Consider the following 24,544-nt stretch of genomic DNA (forward strand, 5'->3'; position numbering starts at 1 on the left):
TAGGCAAGTGCTCTACCACTGAGCTAAATCCCCAACCCCCCATCATGGTAACTCTTATAAAGGAAAACATTTAATTGGGCCTGGCTTACAGTTCAAAGGTTTAGTCCATTATTGACATGGTAGGAAGCATGGCAGCACACAGGTAGACATGGTGCTGGAGAGATAACTGAGAGTCCTACATCTGGATTGGTAGGCAGCAGCAAGAGAAAGTGACACTGGGGTTTGAGCCTCTGAGATCTCAAATCCCAACCCCAGTGACACATCTCCTCCTGCAAGGCCACATTTCCAATAGTGCCACTCCCTGTGAGACTAGGGGGCCATTTTCCTTCAAACCACCACAGCCATTTCATTAGATTCTCTTCCCACCTTTGTTTCTTTGAAACCTTTCTCCGCTTTTGTGTATTTAGGTATCCTTTTGTTTTGTTTGTTGTTGTCTTCTTTTTTTCTGAGACAGGGTTTCTCTATGTTGTTTTGGTGCGTGGCCTGGATCTCGCTCTATAGACCAGGCTGGCCTTAAACTCACAGAGATCCACCTGCCTCTGCCTCCTGAGTGCTGTGATTAAAGGTGTGCGCCACCACCACCCGGCTTTAAGTATTGTTTTTTAGGTAGTTTAATTCTTTGAATATTTTGAAATTTGCTGTTAGTCTATTGTAAAATAGAAATAATTTCATCTGTTTTTTAATCTTTTATAACAAGTCTTTATATTGACTTTCTTATATTATTAATTTTAAGTTAACAAATCATTTGTCTTCTGCCTCAAGTGTCTCTGTAAGTTTATTTCCAAATGCCTTCAAAATGCATGTTCATATTTTTTAGAAAATGGATTAAGTCCTGTATATCTTCTAATCATAAGAATTTTAAAATAATTGTAATAATTGCATTTTCAATTTTGCCTCAAAATATCAGTCTTGATTGAACAGGATTCTTTAAAACTATCAATTACCGATAAAAGTAATGTTTCTTTCTCTTCTCTTTGCTAATGTATAGCCAGATTCCCCTGAATATAAAGCTGCTTGTAAACTCTGGGATTTGTACCTTCGAACAAGAAATGAATTTGTTCAAAAAGGAGAAGCAGATGACGAAGATGATGATGAAGATGGGCAAGACAATCAAGGAACAGTGACTGAAGGCGTAAGTGTGGAGTAACAGGGGTAGCTTGGGAAGTTGGGGTAGCTCTCGTTTTTCTGGACTGTTGTGGGAAGTTGTTATATTGGTAGCTGAGAGGGTATGTGAACCTTAAGCTAGAGAACCTCACTCCAGTTTGATGTAATCTTAAACATCTTGGACAGTGTTACTCTGCTACTCATGGGTGTTTTCATATTAGTGCATATTTCCTGCTCAGTTTTAAAAATTATTATCAAGTTCAGTCCAGTATTACTAGATTAAAACAGTGGATAAGGGTAGGTGGTGTTGAGTCACCTTGGTTAGGAGTGCTTTGTTTTCTTAAGCTAGAGGACAGTTAGAACTGGAGAGGAGAAACAGCAAGCAAACTGAAGATTCTGGCGGCTCCTGGGAGGAGGAAGGTGAGGGAGAAAAGAAAGCAAGTGTTCACTTTACAGTAGAGGTCGACAAGCAGCTGCATGGCATAAGGGGGAAGGGCTCTCAGAGAAGAGGGAACAAGCCCCAAGTGTCCAGGGAGCATGCTTAGTCTTTTGGCCAGTATCTGGAAAAGAGGGTGGGGGAGAAAAGGTAGAATTGAAGGAAAATTATAAATGCCAGGTACTTTGTCAGTATCTTTAAAGAAATTAAATAGGCTTAATAGTGGTGCCAGGAAAACTATGCAAGCTGCTGTCAGGGATACTTTAATAGGTTAGGTACTTACTGTGTGATCCTAGGAATCCACATGTGTTCTGAACTCTGAGATTTTGCAGTTGCTATTACCTATGCTTAGAAATAAATTTATTTTATTTTTGTTCTTTAAAAAAATTATTTATTTTTGGGGGGCTGGAGAGATGGCTCAGCAGTTAAGAGTACTGGCTGCTCTTTTAGAGGTCCTGAGTTCAATTCCCAGCAACCACATGGTGGCTCACAACCATCCATAATGAGGTCTGGTGCCCTCTTCTGACCTGCAAGCATATATGTAGGCAGAACATTGTATACATAATAAATAAGTAAATCTTAAAAAAAAAAAACCAATTATTTACTTTCATTTTACATGCATTGATGTTTTGCCTCCATGTGTGTCTCACAGACAGTTGTGAGCTGCCATATAGGTGCTGGGAATTTAACCCCGGTACTCTGGAAGAGCAGCCAGTGCTCTTAACTACTGAATCATCTCTTCACCCCCTAGAAATAAATTTTTAAAAGTGATATGTGTGTGGGTTTTGTACCTACATATGTCTGTGTACCAGTTGTGTTCCTGGTACCCAAGGAGGCAGATAAAGGAGAACTCGCAGAATGTGGCTGTTGAGGCCCCTATGAGGCCTTTCTATAGCTCTAGCCAGAAAATAAAATTTAGGACTTGGCCTTTTCAATTTATTTTTGATACTTTCATACATGTAAATAAATGCATTTGGAATTTTTAACTCCCCATTACCCTCTCACTGCTGAAACTCTTCCCAAGAAAGGACTTGTCTATCTTTATTCACTTATTTCATTTACATAAATGATGAGAAATAGAGGAATCTTGCATATTCATATTTATGTCTCCTGGGCTTCTTTTATATATGTAATTTTTTTTGAAAGGGGAAAGGCTTTTTGTTTTGTTTTGTTTTGTTTTTCGAGGCAGGGTTTCTCTATGTAGCTTTGTGCCTTTCCTGGATCTCGTTCTGTAGACCAGGCTGACCTCGAACTCATAAAGATCCGCCTGGCTCTGCCTCCCAAGTGCTGGGATTAAAGGCGTGCGCCACCACCGCCCAGTGGGAAAGCATTTTTTAGCTCCTAGTTTTTATTTAAGGTAAATTGTTATATTTTATTTTGCTTTGCTGAAATTTTAATTAGAATATAAATTATTTTATTTTATTGTACTTCCTATGTATGTATGACTTTCCAAAGGTAGTTTGTAAAAACCTCTAGGGTAGATTATTATATGATTTAAATTATAGTGTAGTTTAGCCTGACTTTTATTTATTTTATTTATTTTAACATAATTCTTTATTGTTTCTCTTGGAATTTCACATCATGCACTCCAGTCCCGTTCACTTCCCAGTATTGGTGAAATTATTAAGGCCACTCCACATAGTTAAAAGGGAGGTTTATTTTGTGGGGTAACTTACAAATGAAGGGATAGGTTGCAGGGTCTGGGAAAGGTATGGCGCAGTCCAGTGGTGTTCTCTGGAGAACTCTGCTTGGTCTACCTCCAGCGTCCAGGGTCCTGGAACCAAGAGAAGCCTCTCCTCTTGATCCTGGGTCTTCAGCATCCTCTTCTCAGCCCCACCTTGTAGTCGTGACCATTACTGAAGCCTCAATGGAGGTTGGAACTTCCAGGCCAAGGCTGGAATGGCTACTCACTATATCTCCCCCTTAGGTTCTAACCTAATACAAGACTATATACAAAGAAATGGTTATCAAATATTGTCCAGGAATAATGAGGGATAATGACCTAGATAAGTTGGAATTACCATCAATGCAAACAATATCAAGCAAAAAACACATACTAAAATCCAGGGAAGTCTAGAGCGAGGGTAGGTGGCATGTTACAAAGATCATTCCAAAAGGTGTCCTATCCTAAAGAACCTGAGTCTAATACTTAATATATTCTATCTAAGATATTATATATGTATATATACTAAGTTGTAACTATAACTGCTAGTCTTCAACCTCATCAAAGACCTGAGAAGGAATATAATAATACCTGAGAAATGGGAGAAGGACGTAAGCAACTTTCGGGAGTCTTGCAAGAGTAGACAGAGACAGCTAGCAGCCTGGACAGTCACCTAATGTTTCTCAGCATCATTGGTACATTCAAATTGGCTACAGGCCTCGAGTATCTGACAGACCATTTTCAGAAGCAGGAATTCTGAAAGACCATCTTACCCTGTCTTGGTCGCTTTCCTTGTGTCCCGCTTGTCCAGAAAGGACAGCATTTGTACTGTCAGCAGTTGAGGCAAGGGCAGTTCTTTGTCCAGTAGGCCATTTTGTGCCAAGAAGACAAACTTCCAAATGGAAATGTCTTAGAAGCCCAACATTCTCTTGGGATCAGATTGGTGCTGCCAGGAGCAATTGTGTCTCACGTCAACAGAATTCTAAGTTATTTAAATGCCATATTCTCTAGGTCCATAAAGTGTTTGAAGATTACCTGTGCATCTGACCTATGTATTTATAAATCTGGATAACCTAACTAACATAATTATAGAGATGACAAGCATAGGTGACAATAAATCTATAAATCTTATCTACCTAAACAACCTAAGGATGAAGGCTTCATATAAATAAGGCAAACAGTCTGTAAGCAAATGTACAGTAAAAGGACAATGACTTTAAATTGTGACAATACACAAAATATCTTTAACAGAGGTAGGAATGTATAGTGCAATATGCAATATGATAATAATCCTAAATATATATCAGTATACAGAATATCTTAAACAGAAGTAGAATATACATACAGTATGACAGATATAAATTTACATTTGTATCAATATACAAATATTTCAAATAAGAGTAAAAATATGTGTACATTATAACAAACATAGTTCTGTATTTGTATCAATATACAAATTATCTTAAATAGGAATATAAAAAGTTTATATTTGTATCAACATATAAGAATTCATAACAGTGCAAATTATCTAAAGCTGCTATTTTACTAATGTATATGATAGTCTACCATAATTTATCCATTCCATTTCTTCTTTTCCTTTTTTTTGAGACATATTTTCTTTCCATAAGGAGAATACTGAGGCTGGAATGGCTACCTACTACATCCCAGTTCCTCCAAATCCTCCCCTCACCCCTACAGCATGCATCCCCCCCCAAAAAAAAAATTAATTAACACAAAGCAAAGAAACAAACAAGCAAACAAAAATCTTGATCTTTCCAATGCCTCTTCATTCATCTTAGTGGCATCGGGAGCTATGGTGTGTCACATAGTGTACCTTTTGTCCACCTTCAAAATGTTTATTGCAATGATTCAGTGGTCTGGTTCAAGGCCTCTGCTATACCATCATCATTGGGCCCTCTCCAAAACTCCTCTCAGATACCCTGCTGTTGCCCTAAGTTATGGAGATCCTGTGGTTATCATTCTGCAGGACCAGTCCCTTCTCACACTCCAGTAGGTCATAGATGGGGTCGATATTAGGGTGGGCCACCCCAAGGCCTAGGCTGTGGGTCTGGGGTGGTAGCTGAACTGATCAGTTCCGGCCATTAGGACCACCCCTTCAGGCAAGGGGCTGAGCCAGCTCTCTTCTGTCTGTGATAAGGGGTGGGGATCATCTCTCCCAAGTGCTGTGGGCCTAGCTCTCCCAAGGGGGAGGGGCAGGAGGGACTGGGCCAGTAACGGTGGGGCCATCTGAACACAGCCCTCGGGTTTCAACATGCATGGTTCCTATTATTACCTGTGGTAACATGAGCCATAGACATCATCACAGACCCCAGCTATAGCAGAAACATGGACCCAGACATGCCCTCAGTTAGCAGCTCAGGCCCGGACATCATCTTGGCCCTGGTAGCAGCAAGGTTGTTGGACACCAACATGGTCTTAGGTGGCTGTCTCGACACTGGGCATCCACTCAGCACCTGGTGGCAACAGGAGCCATGGACATCAACCCAGACCTGCTGGGTCACAGACATGGCCCACAGTAGCAGCCTGGGTTTGAATGACACCATGGCCCCATGTGGCAGCACAGCCACCCAGATGGGTGTGGCTTTGATGGCAGCACCACCCTCAGACACCAACGTGGCCACAGGTTGTAGCCCAGATCCTGGGTATCCATCTGGCCTTTGGTAGTACCATGGACCATGGACATCAACACAGACCTTGGCTATGGTAGAACTATGGACCCAGACATGGTCCTCGGTAGCAGCCCAGGCTTGGATGTTACTGTGGCCCTAGATGGCAGCGTAGGCCACTCAGATTGGCATGGCCCCCATGGCAGCATGGCCCTTGGGCACCAATATGGTCACAGGTAGCAACCCAGACTGCTGGCATTGGCATGGCCTTTAATGGTGTCAGGAGCCAGGGATATTACCCCAGACCTTGGCTGAGGGTAGTGCCATGGACCCAGAAATGGCCCTTGGCAGCAACTCTGGCCAGGACAACACCATGGCCCCAGATGGCAGTGTTGGCCACTTAGATCGGTGTGGCCTTGGAGGAAGTATGGCCCTTGAGCGCCAACCTGGCCACAGGTTGCAGCCTAGACCCCAGGCAACTTTGTGGCCTTTGGTGACACCACTGGCTATGGACATTGACACAGACCCTGCCTATGGTAGGACCATGGACCCAGACATAGTCAGCAGCAGCAGTTTGGGCTCAGGTGTCATCTTGGCTCTAGGAGGCATGGCTTCAATGGCAGTGTGGCCCTTGGATACCCACATGGTCCCAGGTGGCATCCCAGACCCCTGGCCTTGGCATAGCCTTTGATGGTATCAGGAGCAATGGACATCACCACACACTGTAGCTGTGGTAGGGCCACGGACCCAGATATGACCTTCAGCCACAGCCCAGGCATGACTTCTATTTTAAATAAAAACTTTTCCCATTTTTATTGGCATTGATTGTATAAAATAATGGGTTTTATTATTAAATTTCATGTTTATGTAATAAACTTTGACCATCTTCAGTCCCTATTACCATAGCTTTCCCCTCTCCCACTGTTCCCTTCCTCTACCTCTATATCCTCAAGGGTAGTCTTCGAGGTCCCAAGGGATCCCACCGAGCACTGAGGGCTTCATGCATTTTAGGCAGACAAACTATCACCTGAGCTGTATCACTAGTCTTGGAACTTTAATTTTTAAATCAAGAATGGTTTTCTTAGCATTTTCTCAGTTGCTGGAATAGATTATATGAATGTATACATGCCCCCAGATTCTCATGCCACTTGCAGAATGTTTCTAGAGTGGTGGGCTGGGTTGGGAGGAAAGAAGGAAGGACCTTAAAACTTGAGACTACATTAAAAATAAATGTGAAAATACCAGTGCATGTGCAATTTGAATTATAAATTACTATTAATCTTGATTTTTTTTTGCACACAGGTATGGTTTGAATCTGAACTACTGTTTACTATAGATTTTGGCTTAGACAATCCCATTGCTCATTGTAGAAACTTGCTTCAACTGGTCAAGTACTGTTTGAAACACATAATTTCTTGTATTGGAACAGTGACTTAACTAGGTGTAACTAAGTGCAAGTTGCCCAGTCTGAAGAACAGAAATCTATATGAGTGTACTCCATTTAGTTTTGTTTTTTTTTTTAATTAAATTTATTTATTTTACATCCTGACTGCAGTTTCTTTTCCCTCCTCTCCTTCCTTTCCCTCCCCCACCTCTTTTCTCAACCCCCACTTATCCAGTCCTCCTCTATTTCTGTTCAGGAAAGGGACAGGCCTCCATGGGTATCAACAAAGCATGGCAAGCAAATCAAGTTTCAGGCCGGGTGGTGGTGGCACACGCCTTTAATCCCAGCCCTCAGGAAGGCAGAGGCAGGCGGATCTCTGTGAGTTCGAGGCCAGCCTGGTCTCCAAAGTGAGTTCCAGGAAAGGCGCAAAGCTACACAGAGAAACCCTGTCTTGAAAAAAACAAAAAAAAAGAAAAATCAAGTTTCAGTAAGACTAAACTCCTCCCCTTGTATTAAGGCTGGGCAAGACAACCTAGTATAAGGAATAGGTTCCCAAAAGCCAGCCAAAGCCTTAGGGACAACACCTGAAGTCCCACAAGTAGACCAAGCTACATAACTGTCACATATATGTAGAGGGCCTAGGTCCTATGCAGGCTTCCTGGTTGTCAGTTCAGACTCTGAGCTCCTATGAGCCCAGGTTAGTTGTTAATGTGGGTTTTCTTGTGATATCCTTGACCCTTCTGACGCATACAATCTTTCCTCCCTCTCTTCAGCAGGATTCCCGAGCTCAGCCTAATGGTTGGCTGTGAGTCTCTGCATCTGTTTTGATCAGTTACTGGATGAAGGCTCTTTGATGACAATTGGGGGCTGGAGGTGGGGGGTAGTCAACAGTCTATGAGTGTAGCAGAATATTGTTAGGCATCATACATTGACTTTTTTTCCCCCTCCAATTGTGTTTGATTCTATCCTGGATCTCTGGGCCATCTAGCCTCTGGGTCCTGGCACTCCAGACAGTGTCAGGGATGGGCTCACTCTCAGGCATGGGTCTCAGACTAGAACAGTCATTGGTTGGCCACTCCCATAATCTCTGCCACCCTCACCCCAGTACCTCCTATAGGCAGGACAGACTGTAGGTGAAGGGTTGTGTGGCTGGTTGCTGTTCTGATCCCTCCACTGGAAGTCTTGCCTGGTCACAGGAAATGCCAGTTCAGGCTACGTATCCACTGTTGCTAGGAGTCTTAGCTGGCATCATCCTTGTAGATTCTGGGAGTTTCCCTTGCACCCAGGACTCCTGTCTGGCCCCCAAATTTCCCCTCTTTCATGTTGTCTCTTTCAGTACTCTCCCTCTCTATCCCCCTCACCCCATCCCTCATGTTCCCATAACCACTTGCACTAGTCCACTCACAAGTCTCTTCTATTTCCCCTTCCCATGAAGAATCATGCCCCCCCTTGGGCTACAATCCACAGACCCAGAGAGGCTAGGTAACAAGGAGGGTCCATTCAGTTTTTTTTTACTTAATTTGAGGAGCTTGAGTAGACAAGTATTATAGAGCATGTTTTCTCTAGTTAAGGATATGGATTTCCACATTCACATATATGGTACTTTTACAATGTTTATTACAAAATTAAGATTCATTATAGGACTTAATTAGAAATGTGACAAGGAGCTTCACTAATTCATGTAGTCCTCAAGTTACAAGCTTGTGTCCACACTAGAGCATCTCTAAGGTACTCTTGAAACTTGATAAATACTGCTTAGTAGTTGCTCATTTGAATTAGTTTTATAATCTTAAAAACTATTTACTGCTTGGTACTTATGTATGGATTTGTTTTTCTCCCTGTTCCTCCTTATGCTCTAGCCTTCTCCAAGTTACCTAAAGGAGGTCCTGGAGCAGCTTCTTGAGGCCATAGTTGTGGCCACAAATCCATCAGGACGGCTCATCAGTGAACTTTTTCAGAAACTGCCTTCCAAAGTGGTAAGATCCAAAGTGATCAATGACAGATGAATTAAAATATTTAATTTTAAGTATTTTAAGAATTTTATTAGGTACTAATAAGTAAAATAAGATTAAAGGTTAAGTACTAGAGGTAGCCAAATGATGCACTTCATGGCCCCAGCAGACTGCACAAAGGACATAATCTGTCATTTTACTTGACTAGAAGATAACCTTTTTTTTCTTAATAGAGGTAGAAGCCTTTTTGCCTGCATGTGTGTGTATGTATGCCATGTGTACGTGGTGCGTGTGGAAGTTAGAAGTATTAGATCCTCTGAACTGGAGTTAGAGATGGTTTGAAGCTACCATGTGGGTGCTGGGAATCAAACCTGGGTTCGCTGCAAGAATACCAAGTGCTCTTAGGTGCTGAGCCATCTGTCCAGCCCCCAAAGTTTGGCCTTTAAAAAAAAAAGATCATAGGTGTGTATATGTCGGGAGATAGGGTGATGTGGGAATGGGGATGGGGCAGATTTCCTGGCTGTATTTCTTTTTTTTTTTTTTTTTTTGGTTTTTCGAGACAGGGTTTCTCTGTGTAGCTTTGCGCCTTTCTTGGACCTCACTCTGTAGCCCAAGTGGGCCTCAAACTCACAGAGATCCGCCTGGCTCTGCCTCCTGAGTGCTGGGATTACAGGCATTCACCACCACCACCCGGCTCAGCCCTTTTTATTTGTGTTAAATATTACTTCATTTTGTTATTTTGAGATAGGATTTCACTACATTCCCTAGGCTTGTCACAAACTAATCTTCCTGCTTCAGCCTCTGAGTACTGGAATTGCAGATCTTCCTGATCTTTATTTTGGCCATTTTAAAATGTACAATTCTGTAATATTTCAGTACATTCCCATTATTGTGCACCTGTCATGGAGGGGTCCTAAACAAATGCTAAGTGAAATAGCTAATCCTGAAGGAGAAATAGTATATGTGATTCATCTCATGGGAGAGATTAGAATAGTTAAAATCAAAGACAGAAAGTAGAATGGTGGCTTCTCTAGGGAGAAAAAGTCTGATGAGCCCTCAACCTCTGGCATCTGAAGGAAAAAAAAATCCAGCTTTTGATACTGGGAAGATAGATGGCTCAGTCAGTAAAGCATTTGCCACACAGATATGAGGACCTGAGTTGGGATTTCATTACCTAAAAAACAGCTGTATATAGTTGTGCTGCTATAACCCCAGCCCTGAGGTAACAAAGGCAGGAGGATCCCTGGAGCTTGCTGTTCAGCCAGTCTAGCCAGTTTGGTGAATTCCAGGTTTAGTGTGAAACTCTTTCTCAGAAAATAAGATGAAAGTAATAGAGAGAAATAACTGATGTTGACCTCTGGTCTCCACATGCACACATGTGCACATACATGAACACATACACTTGTCTTGATTAAGATTCAGTTGTTCATTTTCATTCTGTGTCTACAAGAACAAAAATTATTCAGGGATCATAGTGGAAGAGTGAGTGGAAATTTATAAGAGCAAGAGGAACAGAAATTCGTTGTGAGATTGTGTCTTATAGAAATGTCAGGGAAGCTATATCCATAAATTCTCACCAACACTGTTGCCTAAAGAAGACCAGAATAAGGATGACATCAGTAGACATGCTAACATGGAAGAAGGAAATCCTATGGGTCCTCAAGCCTAGACAAAGAACTACAGACAACTAAGCAACTTAGAGAGCAGGAGAACTAGTCTTCCCTAGGGAAGAGCTCCCAAATTGGTTACCCACTGGTTACCCAGTACCAGGTCCTATATGTGCAAGTAACATGTAGACTGAGCAAGTTGTATTTCTATATTTAAGAACACACATACACGTTCTCTGCCGCTCACAAGTAAAAATTATGGAAATAGGAGCCAAAATTTGAGAGAGCAAAGCGGTGTGAGGGGTGCTTGTAAGGGATTGGAGGGAGGAAAGGGAAGGAGGAAATGATGTAATTGTATTTTCATTTCAAAAGTGTTATAAAAACTTTAAAAAAGAGCAAAACTACTTTTGGATTTTGGTCAACTTCAGTGATTTACTTCAAGAAACAAAACTTGTAGAAGAGCCTGTGAGCAGTGGCCATGAGAGGCATCGTGAAAGTTGCAAAGGACATTCCCCAGTGTGTCTGTTTCTTGGGATGAGCTTGGATTCGATCAGTTCCACAGGTGTATCTCCATGTGCCCAACACAAAATCTTAAATGTCTTTAAAATATTAGGAGGGAGGGAAGAAGGGAGAGAGTTCGAATTAAAACCTCATGGTTGTTGAACATGAACTTTGTAGATGCAATGTTGTGTTGCAAATATGAAAAACTTGAGTCCATCCTGAATTTAAATAACTGGGTCCAGTGGTATGTTCCTAAAATTCCCAGGAATTGGGAAGCTGAGGCAGAAGAATTTTAAGAGTTTGAGGCTGACCTAAATTTCATAGTGACACCCTCTCTCTCATTTTCCCTGAAAAAGAAAAAAGAAAGAAAAAACACATTCTTTTTCAATATTCTTTAGCCATGAATTTCATAAAGTTTCTCAGTTTTCTGGTTGAAGAACAGACTTACTTTCTGAGTTCTTTAGCTTATTGAATATACCTGTTTTTGTCTTCCAGCAATATCCAGACTATTATGCAATAATTAAGGAGCCTATAGATCTCAAGACCATTGCTCAGAGAATACAGGTATGAAGGTGAACATTTGTAATCACGTATAGGGCAGATCGGCTTGTACTTTCTTAGGAGATTTTAGAAAATAAAGTGTAGATATTTCTTTTCTTTTTTTTGTATTTTAGGAGGAGGGTATAGCTTAGGTTCAAGATCCTAGGTTCAATCTTTTTCCAGTAAATGAATGAATGCATAGGTAAATAGCTAAATAAGTGGGACTGGTTATAGACATTTCTGATTATGAAAGGCATGTTGACAATAAAAGCTTTGTTGTTTATTTTTACCCTCTTCTAAATCGCTTTAGGATATCTTAGAATGAAAGTTACTTACAATAGATATTTGAATATAAGGTTAATGAAAATAGGTACTTGTCCTGGTGCCCTTTACCTGGTGTGTGTGTTCCCTTTCTTTCCCAAGGGAAATGCTCTTTGGAAACAGGCAGAACTCAGAGTTGTGGTGAAACAGTTGGTACTGTGTACAACCTCTTTATGGTAATATTGTCATTTCTACTGTTGCTTGTTACCAAGGGCCCTGGTTGCTTTCTGGTCTGCTGCTAGACTCTTTCTTCACACAAGTCAGGGATGGATCCTGCCATCCTTGACTTTAGTCATTCAAGATCTAAATTGGGAATTAGCTGACCCATGGAGATTTTTCTTTGCCTTGCTGCTAGGCTGTTGGAAAGCAACTGTTTGCCAATGTTCAATCTCATGGCCCCCCCTCTGCCTGTGAGAGCCCTTCCAAATGAGACGGGTGTTCGGGTGTTGGCCCGCCTGCCCACTATTCTCCGCCTTATTTGTCTTTTCCCTGTCTGTGCTATAGTTTTGCCCTTTCTCCTCCACTGCACTTCATTTGATTTCTCTACTCTTCAGAACTTACCCTGTTTATTTCTGTGTACCTAGCCATTAGTCACATGTGTCTTCTACCTGGAATATGTGTCTCTTTCCTCTGTAAGTTTGAAGCAGCTATATGAGTACCCTTGCATTATTTTGGACCAAATGAGCTGTAAGGTGTAATAGCTTAGGCACATGGTAGAACTGTTTTCATGCTTTACCTCAATGGCTTGGTAAATAGAGGAAGTGTAACTACACTGTTAAGTCTCCTTTAATGAATGAATATTCGTGTAGCACTCAGTGTTTGGTAAACTATGTTTTTGCTAAATAAAACTTACCTCACTTGATTTTTGTAGTTGTTTTTCTGAAAACAAGATAGATTCTGGTTTGTTATATGTCACAAAATATACTTGTAAATAGGTACTAGTACTAATCTATAAAAGGGAAAATAACTAGGTGTTATTTACAAGTAAACTTTCCAGTGATATTTTTGACTATAGTAACAGCTTAAAAATATGTAGTCTTTTTCTTTAAAGGTTATATTGACTAATTCTTATTAAGAAAAATTGCTATATTTTGTTGTTTACTATAGAATGGAATCTATAAAAGTATTCATGCAATGGCCAAAGATATAGATCTTCTAGCAAAAAATGCCAAAACATATAATGAGCCTGGTTCTCAAGTATTCAAGGTTAGTGTTTTGTTGTTGCTATTTTCATTGATGATAGTAGACACTAACTTAGTGCCAGTGTTTATTATAACCATAAATTCTGTCCATTTAGAATATAGAACTAAGTGGTTTAGTATTTACAGAGTTGTATAGCCATTAATGCCAGTCAGTTAACTCACTTTTCATTTCCCTATAATTTCCCAAACTGTAAGCCTCTATCTACTTTTCTGCCTCTGTACACTTGTCTGTTTGGGAAATTTCATATAAACGGCATCATACAACATGTATTCCTTTGTGACCAATTCCTAATACACTGTTAGGAACACTCACATATATAAGTACTTTATGGACATACATTTTCATTATACTTGAGTACATACCTAGGAATGCAATTGCATGGTTTACATTAACTATATATTTATCTTACTGAGGAATTGGTAAAGTGTTTCCAGAATGAATTTACCATTTTACATTCCCATCACAACACAAATGCTGCATTTTTCAACATTCTCAGCAAACATGTGCTTTTCAGCTTTGTTTTTATTACAGCAAACCTGGGAGTGTCATAGTGTGTTATAATGTTGATTTGCTTTTCTTTAATATAGTTAATGATTTGAACATCTTTTTATGTACATAGTAAACATTTGTGTATGATGTTTTCCTCTTTAGAGAAGTCTCTCTTTTGATTCTTTGCCCATTTTTAAAATTAGTTTACTTATTTTTTTCATTGTCATTTAATATAGTTATAATATATTTTGAATATCATATCCTCATCAGTTGATTTTAAAATATTTTCTCCCATTTTCATCTTTCACAGTAATTTATTTTGACATTGTTTTACTAATTCTGAAGAATTCTAGTTTGTCTACTTTTTTTCTTTGTTTGCTTATATTTTAGATATCATAACAATGAAATTATTAACTAATCCAAGGTCAAAAATATTTACACCTGTATTTCTTCTAAGAATTTTATAGTTTTAGATATTACATTTAGATCCTGAATCTTAAGTTGAATTAATTTTTGTGAATGTTAAATAGGAATCTAAATATATTATTTTACATGGGTTGTTACCCCAACACTATTTTAAAAGTAATTCTTTCTCCATTTTATTGTGTTGGCATCCTTATTGAAACTCAACTAACCATAGATATAAGGGTTTATTCCTGGATTCTTCTGTTCATCTACCTATATAGGTTTTTAAAAATAATTATTTAATCTTTGTATTTAAACTTCATAAATATAAAAACCATCTTTTGAAATGTAGTACATAATATAAAATAAATGCTTGATTTGCAGTTGCCCCTTAGAAACTTTCTGGTTCTAATAATGAATAGTTGGGGGTTGGGGATTTAGCTCAGTGGTAGAGTGCTTGCCTAGCAAGCGCAAGGCCCTGGGTTCGATCCTCAGCTCAAAAAAAAAAGAATAGTTGGTTGTAGAAATGTCTTTGATTAGCCAGGCAGTGGTGGCACATGCCTTTGATCCCAGCATTCGGGAGGCAGAGGCAGGCAGATCTCTGAGTTCAAGGCTAGCCTGGTCCACAGAGTGAGTCCCAGAACAGCCAGGGCTACACAGAGAAACCCTGCCTCAAAAAACCAAAAAAAGAAATATCTTTGATAAACTACTTATCATTGAGAATTTAGAAAAGGATGCTCAGAAAGTCTTTTACTAATAAAATCATTATTTTTTTTCTGAATGCTGGCCAAAATACTCAAAATTGTTGTTGGTAGTTAATATTAACTTATTTGCACTTATTTTATGCTGAGTTTATTCCTATGCCATAAGTTTTAGTTTTCTCTAGGGTATCTTTTTCTCTTTTTCTTCTGTGCAGCCTCCTTGGCTTAGAAATAGTATGTCCTTTTTCAGGGAAGATTACCTCAGTGTGGCAGGAGGAACTCATATATGGGCTAGTCCACCAGTCATACTCTATAAATCCAACAGCACATCTTGGGTGTTTTGTTCACCTGGATATGTTTAATGACTACAGAATCCACATCTAAACCCTTTGTTCAGCATTCCTATCTTATTTTTAAGCATGTGCAGGCAGTAAAAATTCAACACTCATTTCTTTGGGTTACTGACCTTGTGCCCCAGTGTTTCGCCTGGGCATACCTGCTGGCTCTACCATCACACTGCTGGTGTTGTACACAGTGCCTCTTTAAAATGATACCTTTCTGGTGTTTGGTGACTTTTCAGATATGTATACCCCTGATGACCTGGGCAAGTTCACAGGTAGACCCCCCCACCATCTCTACCCCCAGTGAACTATGCAAGGGAGGTAGTAGCTATAACATTGTTTCCTTTAAAAAAATGTTTTTAAACTTTGTGTGAGTGTTTTGCCTGCATGTATGTCTTTGCACCATGTGCATTTGGTGTCTGCAGAGGCCAGAAGAGGGTGTTGGAACCTTTGGGACTGGAGTTACAGACAGTTGTGAACTGCCATGTAGATGCTGGGAAGAAACCCAGGTTCTTTGGAAACGTATCCAGTGCTCTTAAATTATGAGCTATCTCTGCAGCCCCTCATAGGTGTTCCTGAAGTTAACATGAAAATTTGAACTTCTTGATTTGTATGATTTTGTAGGACTTTCTTAGTCAAGGGAGTAGCAAACCATTTCTACAGTTTACCCATCTCAGTCCACTTTATTTTGTATTTTTAAGAAATTTGAGTGAAGCCAGATATAGTGGCATACATCTTTAATCCCAGCACTCAAGACACAAGACAGGGGAAATCTCTGTGAGTTCAAGGCCATTTGGGTCTACATAAAGAATTCCAGAACAGCCAGAGCTACATAGAGAGAACCTGTCTCAAAAACAAACAAACCCCCAAAAAACCAAACAAAGAAAAGAAATTTGAGCAGGAATCAGGAATGAATTAGGAGGTACTTAAATTCTTAGTTCCTGAAAGGACATTTGAGTGAATGGTACTTGTTTGCTGATGTAGTTAAGAATTTTTTTAGTCTAAACTAAGTTGTTTTTATTTATTCATTTATTTTTATGAAGCAGAGTTGGAATTTATTAGGAATAAAGTTTAGCATAGGCATGAGATTATTACTAAGGTATATGCTTAGGAAAAAGAGAGTAATGACCCAAGAGCATGGGTATGTGCTTCTCAACAGAGTCAGCCTGAACTATGAGAAAGGAAACTTTGAATTTAATGTGTTAGGTTGCTATAGTAATTTAAGCAAGTACATTTATTTATCTGAAATTTGTGTACATGGTCTTTAAAATTAGAGAATTACATCTTTTTTAACTTTTATAACATTTTATGCAAATATAGAATTTATTGTATTTTGCCATTAGATCCGATGTGCCTCTTAACTTGCCAAATTATAAAAGAGCAGCAGCCCTCTAAACTTGTACTCAACTAGTGACAACTTGTGAAGATAATTTGGAAGTTTGTGGGATGGTGTTAGGGATGCAGTTTTGTGGCTAGTGAATAGAAGTCTGCTCCAAATGAAAGGAGGACATGAAAGCCAGCAGCAATGCATGAGTTAGGATATTTTTCTATCTCTTCTCCCCATTACTTTGTTTGTTTGTTTGTTTGTTTTGGTGTGTGTAGGTCTAAACATGTGGAGGTAAGAGGCTAACTTGCAAGAGTTGTCTCTCTGTCCACCATGTGGGTCTTAGGAATTGAACTCAGGTTATCAGGCTTGGTGGCAAGAGCCTCTACCCACTGAGCCATCTTGTGAGTCTTTTTCTAAGTAAAGTAATTTTATCTTGCTAGGATGCCAATTCGATTAAAAAAATATTTTATATGAAAAAGGCAGAAATTGAACATCATGAAATGGCTAAATCAAGTCTTCGAATAAGGTAGGTTTAAGATATTTGTGCCTATTTGCTGAATTTTTAGCTAGTAAAATCAATACAGTAGAAAATAAGATTAATATACAGCTGATACATGATTCTGAAAACAGTAGAAGCTTTTCTAGCTGCTTCATTGTAGCTGGACAAAGTTATTTGAAAAGATGTTGGACATATATATTGTGTAAGATTGTATAATAATACTATATATTTATGTTTACAATAAGGATGTTAAATCAGAAGAACTCAGGTCTCAATCTGGCTTGTCCTTCATTAGGATTCTATCTTTGGGATTTCATTTCCTCATAAGTGAAATGGAAACATTGAGGAACTACTTTCAAAGCTTTCTTCTGACCCTCATGTTTGTGTCAATATGGTATCTTCTGGTTCCATAGCAACCATACGCTCATGAAGACTAGCTCTGGCCAGTTTCTTCAGTGTCCCAAATCTTGCAGAACTTGCTGTATAATAGACTCTCAGAAGTATTTCACTACTTCTCTTAGAAGAAAATAGTTGTTTCCTTTTTGTTTGCCCAGCATTTTGATTTTTAGCTATCCAGTCTCTGAGAGTTTTTTATTTTATTTTTTTATTTTATCTTTGGATAGGACTGCATCAAATCTGGCTGCAGCCAGGCTGACAGGTCCTTCGCACAGTAAAAGCAGCCTTGGTGAAGAAAGAAACCCCACTAGCAAGTGTTACCGGTGAGAGTAAGAGGGTATAGTCTGAGAGCTGGCTCATGCTATGACGTCAGGCATGCAGCCAGACGGCTACCTTAAAGTATTACTGTAGGTTTTGAGGAGAGTATATTAGGTCTTTTACTTAATATAGTTGAGGTAAGAGCTAGACATAGTGGTATATACCCATAATTTCAGAACTTGGCAAACTGAGACAGAAAGATTGTGAGTTCAAGGCCAGTCTGGGTTTGATAGCAAGATCCTGTCACAAAAGTAACCACAAGTAGGTTAAGGTTCTATATAGATCTTTCCTCACCTCTCAGATAATACTTAAGTATTATTAGGTAGTGTTTAGTGTTACAATAAAATATGGTACTAAATAAATATTGTGTTCATAATAGAATTTATTATAAAATGAGTGTCTTAGAAAAACTAAATTCATATTTGATATAAAATATGGAGTAATGTACTACATTTAAGTGAAAAACAAATTGTAGTAATCCACTCCAGGCCTTCTGTTACCACTTTCTCTCTTTTTGTAAGTTTTATTTTATGTATATGGGTGGTTTGCCTCCATGTATGGCTGTGCATCGTGTGAGTGCAGTGCCTGTGGAGGTCAGGAGAGGGCATCAGATCTCCTAGCACTAGAGTGACAGACAACTATGAGGTGCCCTTTGGGTGCTGGGACTCAAACCCAGGCTCTTTGGATGAGCAGCTAGTGTTCTTAACTGCTAGCCATCTCTTCAGCCCCAACTTTTCTTTTTTGAGAAGAACAAAAATCTCACTTTTCTTTGCTAAAACTGATTGTGAAGAATATTATAAATTAAAAGGACAGTTAATAGAAGTTATTTTTTCCTATTAGTGCATTTTAACAGTTCCTATTTAAGGTGAACAAATCATAACGCCAGTCTGTTTTCTAACTGCTCGTTTTTCTTTGTAGTAATAAAAGAGCGGTCCAAGGGGGCCGCTTATCAGCAATCACCATGGCACTTCAGTATGGCTCGGAAAGCGAAGAGGATGCCGCCTTAGCTGGTAGGCGATTTTTATAGATTGTGATCCTTCTGGCTGAGGGAAATTGCATTGACTTTGGCCTTTCTCGGAATTGGTTTTTGTTTTTTTTTTTTTTTTTTTTTTAAAGAAAATGTTATTTTGTTACATTGATTCAATCTTGGGTAAGTAAAATTGTCAGAGGTAAATTGCTTTGTGTTAATGGATAATTGGATAAATACAGAGACAGGGAACTTGAACATAAAAGAGTAGATAAAGATAAGTCAGGCAAGAGGCTAGAGAGATGGCTCAACAATTGAGAGCACTTGCTCTTGCAGAGGACATGGGTTCAGTTCCCAGGACATATAGGGCACCTCACAAACCTTTGTAACTCAGTTCCAAGGGGTCTGACACCCTCTTCTGGTTTTCATATGCACTACATGCATATGGTACTTAGATACAGGCAAAGCACTCATACACATAAAATAAAAATAACACTTTTTTAAAAGAAGATAAATCAAACGAATAATAACCAAGAGTAAAGAAATAAATAACCAGACAGTGTGTTTCCAAAATGGCGGCAGGGGCGCGGGCAAGAAGCCTTTAAATTGAAAAGTGGAATGCAGTAGCCCTCTGGGCCTGGGATATTGTGGTTGATAACTGTGCCATCTGCAGGAACCACATTATGGATCTTTGCATTGTCAGGCTAACCAGGCATTTGCTACTTCCAAAGAGTGTACCGTCGTGTGGGGCGTCTGTAATCATGCCTTTCATTTCCACTGCATCTCACGATGGCTCAAAACGAGGCAGGTGTGTCCGTTGGACAACAGAGAATGGGAATTCCAAAATTATGGGCACTAGAAAAGACTCTCCCTAAAGCTTACCTGTTTGTTACTCATGTGGTGACTTGCCTTCCTGTTAATTATAAATTAGATAGAGCTGTGGTTTTTTTCTTTCATTTGTCTTGGGAATTTGCTGTTCCCACAGCCATATTGTATTTTGTGTCTAATAAAGTTGTTAAGTTCGGGGGGTGGGGGGAGAAATAACTTTATTGACTTCTCATAAAGAGGACTCTTGAATACAGATATTGACAAATAAAAGTGTTCTGTCATAGTAATGAAAGATTTGTTTCCTTGGGAAGATGTTACAGAACAACTCCAAGTATGTAAAAACAAACAGATGGAGCTTTGTGGGAAACTTGAAAATACTGTCTTTAGAAATTAAAAGGGCCCTTCTCACAACCACTAAATAAGAGGTGGTAAGTGTGGATCCATTTACCATGTCCCAAGCTCCAATAGCCACCACCCCTTCCAGTGGTACAAGGGATTGAACCCAGGGTTTCATTCATGCTAGGCAAAGCCCTAATACTGAGCTATATCCCAGCCCTTGAACAGAGTTCTTTTGTATTACTTTGTTTCCTGTTGTTGAAACAAGTTACTGTAAACTTAGTGACATAGAGCAACATAAATTTATTTTCTTATAGTTGTGGAGCTCAGGTGTCTCAAATCAAGGTAGTAAGTAGGTATTTTACAGAAAAACAGATTTCTTTGATTTTTCTGATTTCTAGAGGCTACCTATATCCCTTGGCTCATGGTTCCTTCTTCCATGTTGAAACTATAGCTCTCCAGCCTCAGTATTTGTTATTCCTTCTTCTTTTGACTCCTTCATGGTAGCATCCTTGTTATTACTTTTGAGTGCTTACTCATGTCAAAATTGTTACTAACATCTGCAAAGTTCTTCTGATGTAGGTAGCATTCATAGGTTCTATGGATTGGAGCATTGATATGTTCTAGTGCCTGATATACAAATTACTATAACAGGCATGATGCATTCTGCACCTAGAAAATATATATTCCTCCCGGGTTCACATTTGTCAAGATTGACTATCTACTGAGCTTAAAATAAGGTTTTTTTTTTTTTTTTTTTTTTTTTTTTTTTTTAATTATTTTTGGAGCTGAGGATCGAACCCAGGGCCTTGCACTTGCTAGGCAAGTGCTCTACCACTGAGCTAAATCCCCAACCCTCAAAATAAGTTTTAATAAGTTTGAACGTTTCAGAATTATGCAGTGCATATTTCTGATAATAGTGTAACAAAGATACCAACTAGTAATGAAAAGGTAAAGTTTAAAAACCTAAATGGGTGCCAGGTATGTAGCTTAGTTGGTAGAGCCCTTTCCATACATGCATGAAACCCTGGTTTTGTTGTCCAGTACCTCATAAAAGCAGCTGTGTACATTCCTGTAATCCCAGCATTCTGGAGGTAAAGGCAAGAGGGTCAGAAAGTTGAAGATCAACCTTAGCTACAAAACAAAGCCCTCTTCTAACCTCTTCAGGTTCCTGCACACACAGTATATGCACATACACATACAGGTAAATAAATCTTTAGAGAAATGAGTAGCATGTGTTTTATATTTCTATAAAAATTATTAATTTGCTTTGTTCTGGTGTTTTTATGACTTAGCTTCTACCTGAACATTTTCTTACTAAGGAATCAATCATTCTCTGATACTAGAGATGAGTGACGGAAAGTCAGACTTAAGGCTTGAATCACGTTTAAGAGTATCAGCCTAATCTAAATTTATACTATGGTAAATGTGTTAGTGTTAGTTTTTCTAACAAATACCTAAAGATAATAAACAGTATCTTGCTTTGGCTCACAGTTTTGAAAGTTCTAGTCCATGATCTATCAGACCTGTTTCTCTTAGTCCTGTGGCAAGACAGCATTTCTTACATAGTAGGGGCTGTGGTAGAGTCAAACCTTTCACCTATGTTGGAGAAGTGAAAAGGAAGAGAAGCAATTCCTTCCTCAGGTGCATGCCCCTGGGACTCCACTAGTCCACATGTTTTAGTCTCTACCACCTCTCAGTAATGCCGATATGAGGAACAAGCCTTTTAACACAAGAGTCTTTGGGGAGTGGGGTGGGGAGTCAGGTGGGGAGTGGGTTCGTTGCAGATCCTAACTGTAGCACTGCTTTTGTTTTGGTTCTGAGATCTCTGAATGGCTACTTATCCCTTTAGGCTGAGTATAGCAGGAAGTCTGAAGAAATCACATTTCAAAAAGAAACTATTTTCGGTGCTTTAACTCAATGTAACTTTTGAATTTAGAAAAATATTACTCATTCTGGCTAATATTTTTCTAAAACATGCAGTTATACTAATTTTTTTTTTAGGATTTATTTTTATTTATGTGTATATGTCTGTATGATTATTTCATGAGTGTGTGTTATGTATATGAAGGTGTCCATGGAGGTCAGAAGAAGGGGTCAGATGCCCTGGACCTGCAGTTAAGGTTGTTATCAGTTGTCCAGTTTGATTCTGGGGAGTTAATTCAGGTCTGGAAGAGTGGCAAGCATTCTTAACTGAGCCATCTCTCTAGTACCTTATAAATCATGTTTAACATTATCTTTAAGGAAATTTTAAGATCTTTTAAAATCATTTTCAAAGCTGTGCATAGTGGCACATGCCTATAATCCTAACACTTGGAAGGTAGATGTTTCCTGTAAATTGGAGGACAGACAAGTCTATATTTAAAAGTCTAAACTTTCATCCCCCCCCCCCCAAAAAAAAGACCTAAATAATAAGTAAAGATTGTTTTTACCTGAGCATAATTGAGCATGCTCACAATTCCAGCACCCAAGAGACTAAAGCAGGAGGATTTCTGAGAATCCTAGGTCAGCTTTGGCCATAGTGTGGGACCTAATTTAGAAGCAAAGAATAAAAGTATTTTCAAGTGTTGGTTCTGGGCTGCAGAGATGGCCCAGTGATTAAGATCACTTATTGCTTTGTAGATGACTCAGGTTCAGTTCCCAGCACCCACATGGCAGCTGACAACTGTCTGTAACCCAAAACCAAGAGGACCCAGTACCCTCTTCTGACCTGTGGGCACAAGAACCCATGCATACGTGGGGGCAAAATATTCATAAAACAAAATCTTTTTTAAGAATTAATAAAATTGGGGCTGGAGAGATGGTTCAGTGGTTAAGAGCACTGACTGCTCTTCCAGAGGACCTGAGTTCAGTTCCCAGCACCCACATGGCAGCTTAAAACTGTAATACTAGTTCCAGAGGATCCAAAACCCATGGCAAAACACTAATGCACATAAAATTAAAAAAAAAAAAAAAAAGCACTTAAAAAAAGAATTAATAAAATTAAATGTTGATTGTTTTGTCTTTATTTCCCTGGTAAATATGTGTTTGTCTTTCCAGCTGCACGGTATGAAGAAGGGGAGTCTGAAGCCGAGAGCATCACTTCCTTTATGGATGTTTCAAATCCTTTTCATCAGCTTTATGACACAGTTAGGAGTTGTCGGAATAACCAAGGGCAGCTAATAGCTGAACCTTTTTTCCATTTGCCTTCAAAGAAAAAATACCCAGATTATTATCAGCAAATTAAAATGCCCATATCGCTTCAACAGATCAGGTAAGACTGCTCTACATTAATAATCAGTATGGGTATGTCTTCTTGTTAGTTGAGTTTGCACATACCCTATGTCCAGAAATAGATAAGGATATTAAATGGTGAAAAAAAAATTTACCTCAGTATTTAAGTGTCTGTCTTATAACTGAGTAAAGTAAAAACAAAGGAGAAACCTTTATGCCCACACTGTCATTCATTGATATTTCTTCATTTAGTCAACTTTTTTTGAAACAGTCTTGTAGTGTAGTCCTGGCTGGCTTCAAAGTCCTCCTGCCTCAGCATACAGGAAATCAGTTTATTTGGCCTTACTAAAATGATACAGAAATTAGGCTAACATTCATTTAGAAAATAGTCTAGAAAATTGTCATTTATTTTCTTTGCCTTTGGAAGGATAGTGAATTTTATACGTTACAAATTTCCCTTGTAATTGTTTTTTATCTTTAATTTCTTTTTCCTTTATTTAAAAAATAAACGCTTATTTTTTAAACACTTTTATGGGTGTTTTGTCTGCATGTCTGTCTATATACTGTGTGAGTACCTGGTGCCTGCAAAGGCCAGAAGAGGACATCAGATTCCCAGGAACTCCAGTTACAGGCAGTTGTGAGGTGACATGTGGGGGCTGGGATCAAACCTCAGTTCTCTGGAAAAGTAGCCAGTGCTGTTACCTTCAGAGTTATCGCTCTAGTCATTAGTTCATTTTAAATCAGCTATCTTAGTTAACAGTTGTTCCGAGTTGGAATTTTGTAATACACACTTCGATTTGTTAAGTGAGAAGATACAGAATTTGGAAGATTCATCTGCATCTTCCCCTATTTAAAAAATCACAGCATTAGGAAGGTTGAGAACCACTATAATGTATATACTAATGTGAAAGAATGGAAAGTAGCCGGGCGGTGGTGGTGCACGCCTTTAATCCCAGCACTCGGGAGGCAGAGGCAGGCAGATCTCTGTGAGTTCAAGGCCAGCCTGGTCTCCAAAGTGAGTTCCAGGAAAGGCACAAAGCTACACAGAGAAAGTCTGTCTCAAAAAACCAAAAAAAAAAAAAACAAAACAAAACAAAAAAGAATGGAAAGTAGTGAAATAGTTGAGGCCTTGCAGGCATCACACTAAAATTTTGAAAGACAGATGGAACTATGTTTCCAGCTGTGCTATTCAAAAGCTTTCTATGATGCTAGAAATAATGTTTTACGAGTATCATCCTGTGTGATAATCACAAGTCACAGATATTGTGCTCTTAAAATTTGTTAAATGCAAGTAAGAAACTTGATTTTGAACTTCTTTTGATTTTAATGGCTATGTGATCCACCATGGTCCTAGGAATATTTGTTGGCAGAAGGAAGAGGTGGATG

At 39.1% G+C, this 24,544-nt stretch overlaps 1 protein-coding gene across 11 annotated transcripts in view; it reads left to right on the plus strand.

Annotated features, from left to right (window-relative positions):
• The window catches only part of Pbrm1 (polybromo 1), a 107,491-nt gene that overhangs the window by 16,515 nt on the left and 66,432 nt on the right, over positions 1 to 24,544 (plus strand). For 10 of the 11 annotated variants that reach the window (XM_036199920.1, XM_036199919.1, XM_036199910.1 and 7 more), the window contains 7 exons: positions 989 to 1,132; positions 9,074 to 9,190; positions 11,770 to 11,838; positions 13,243 to 13,341; positions 17,042 to 17,127; positions 18,733 to 18,824; positions 22,985 to 23,198. In XM_036199920.1, the coding sequence (XP_036055813.1) occupies positions 989 to 1,132; positions 9,074 to 9,190; positions 11,770 to 11,838; positions 13,243 to 13,341; positions 17,042 to 17,127; positions 18,733 to 18,824; positions 22,985 to 23,198 (821 nt within the window). Of the gene's footprint in view, positions 1 to 988; positions 1,133 to 9,073; positions 9,191 to 11,769; positions 11,839 to 13,242; positions 13,342 to 17,041; positions 17,128 to 17,723; positions 17,820 to 18,732; positions 18,825 to 22,984; positions 23,199 to 24,544 lie in introns of all 11 variants that reach the window. The other variant, XM_036199921.1, reaches the window with a different exon arrangement.

The sequence above is a fragment of the Onychomys torridus genome, chromosome 9, assembly GCF_903995425.1.
Source record: "Onychomys torridus chromosome 9, mOncTor1.1, whole genome shotgun sequence".
Classification (NCBI taxonomy): domain Eukaryota; kingdom Metazoa; phylum Chordata; class Mammalia; order Rodentia; family Cricetidae; genus Onychomys; species Onychomys torridus.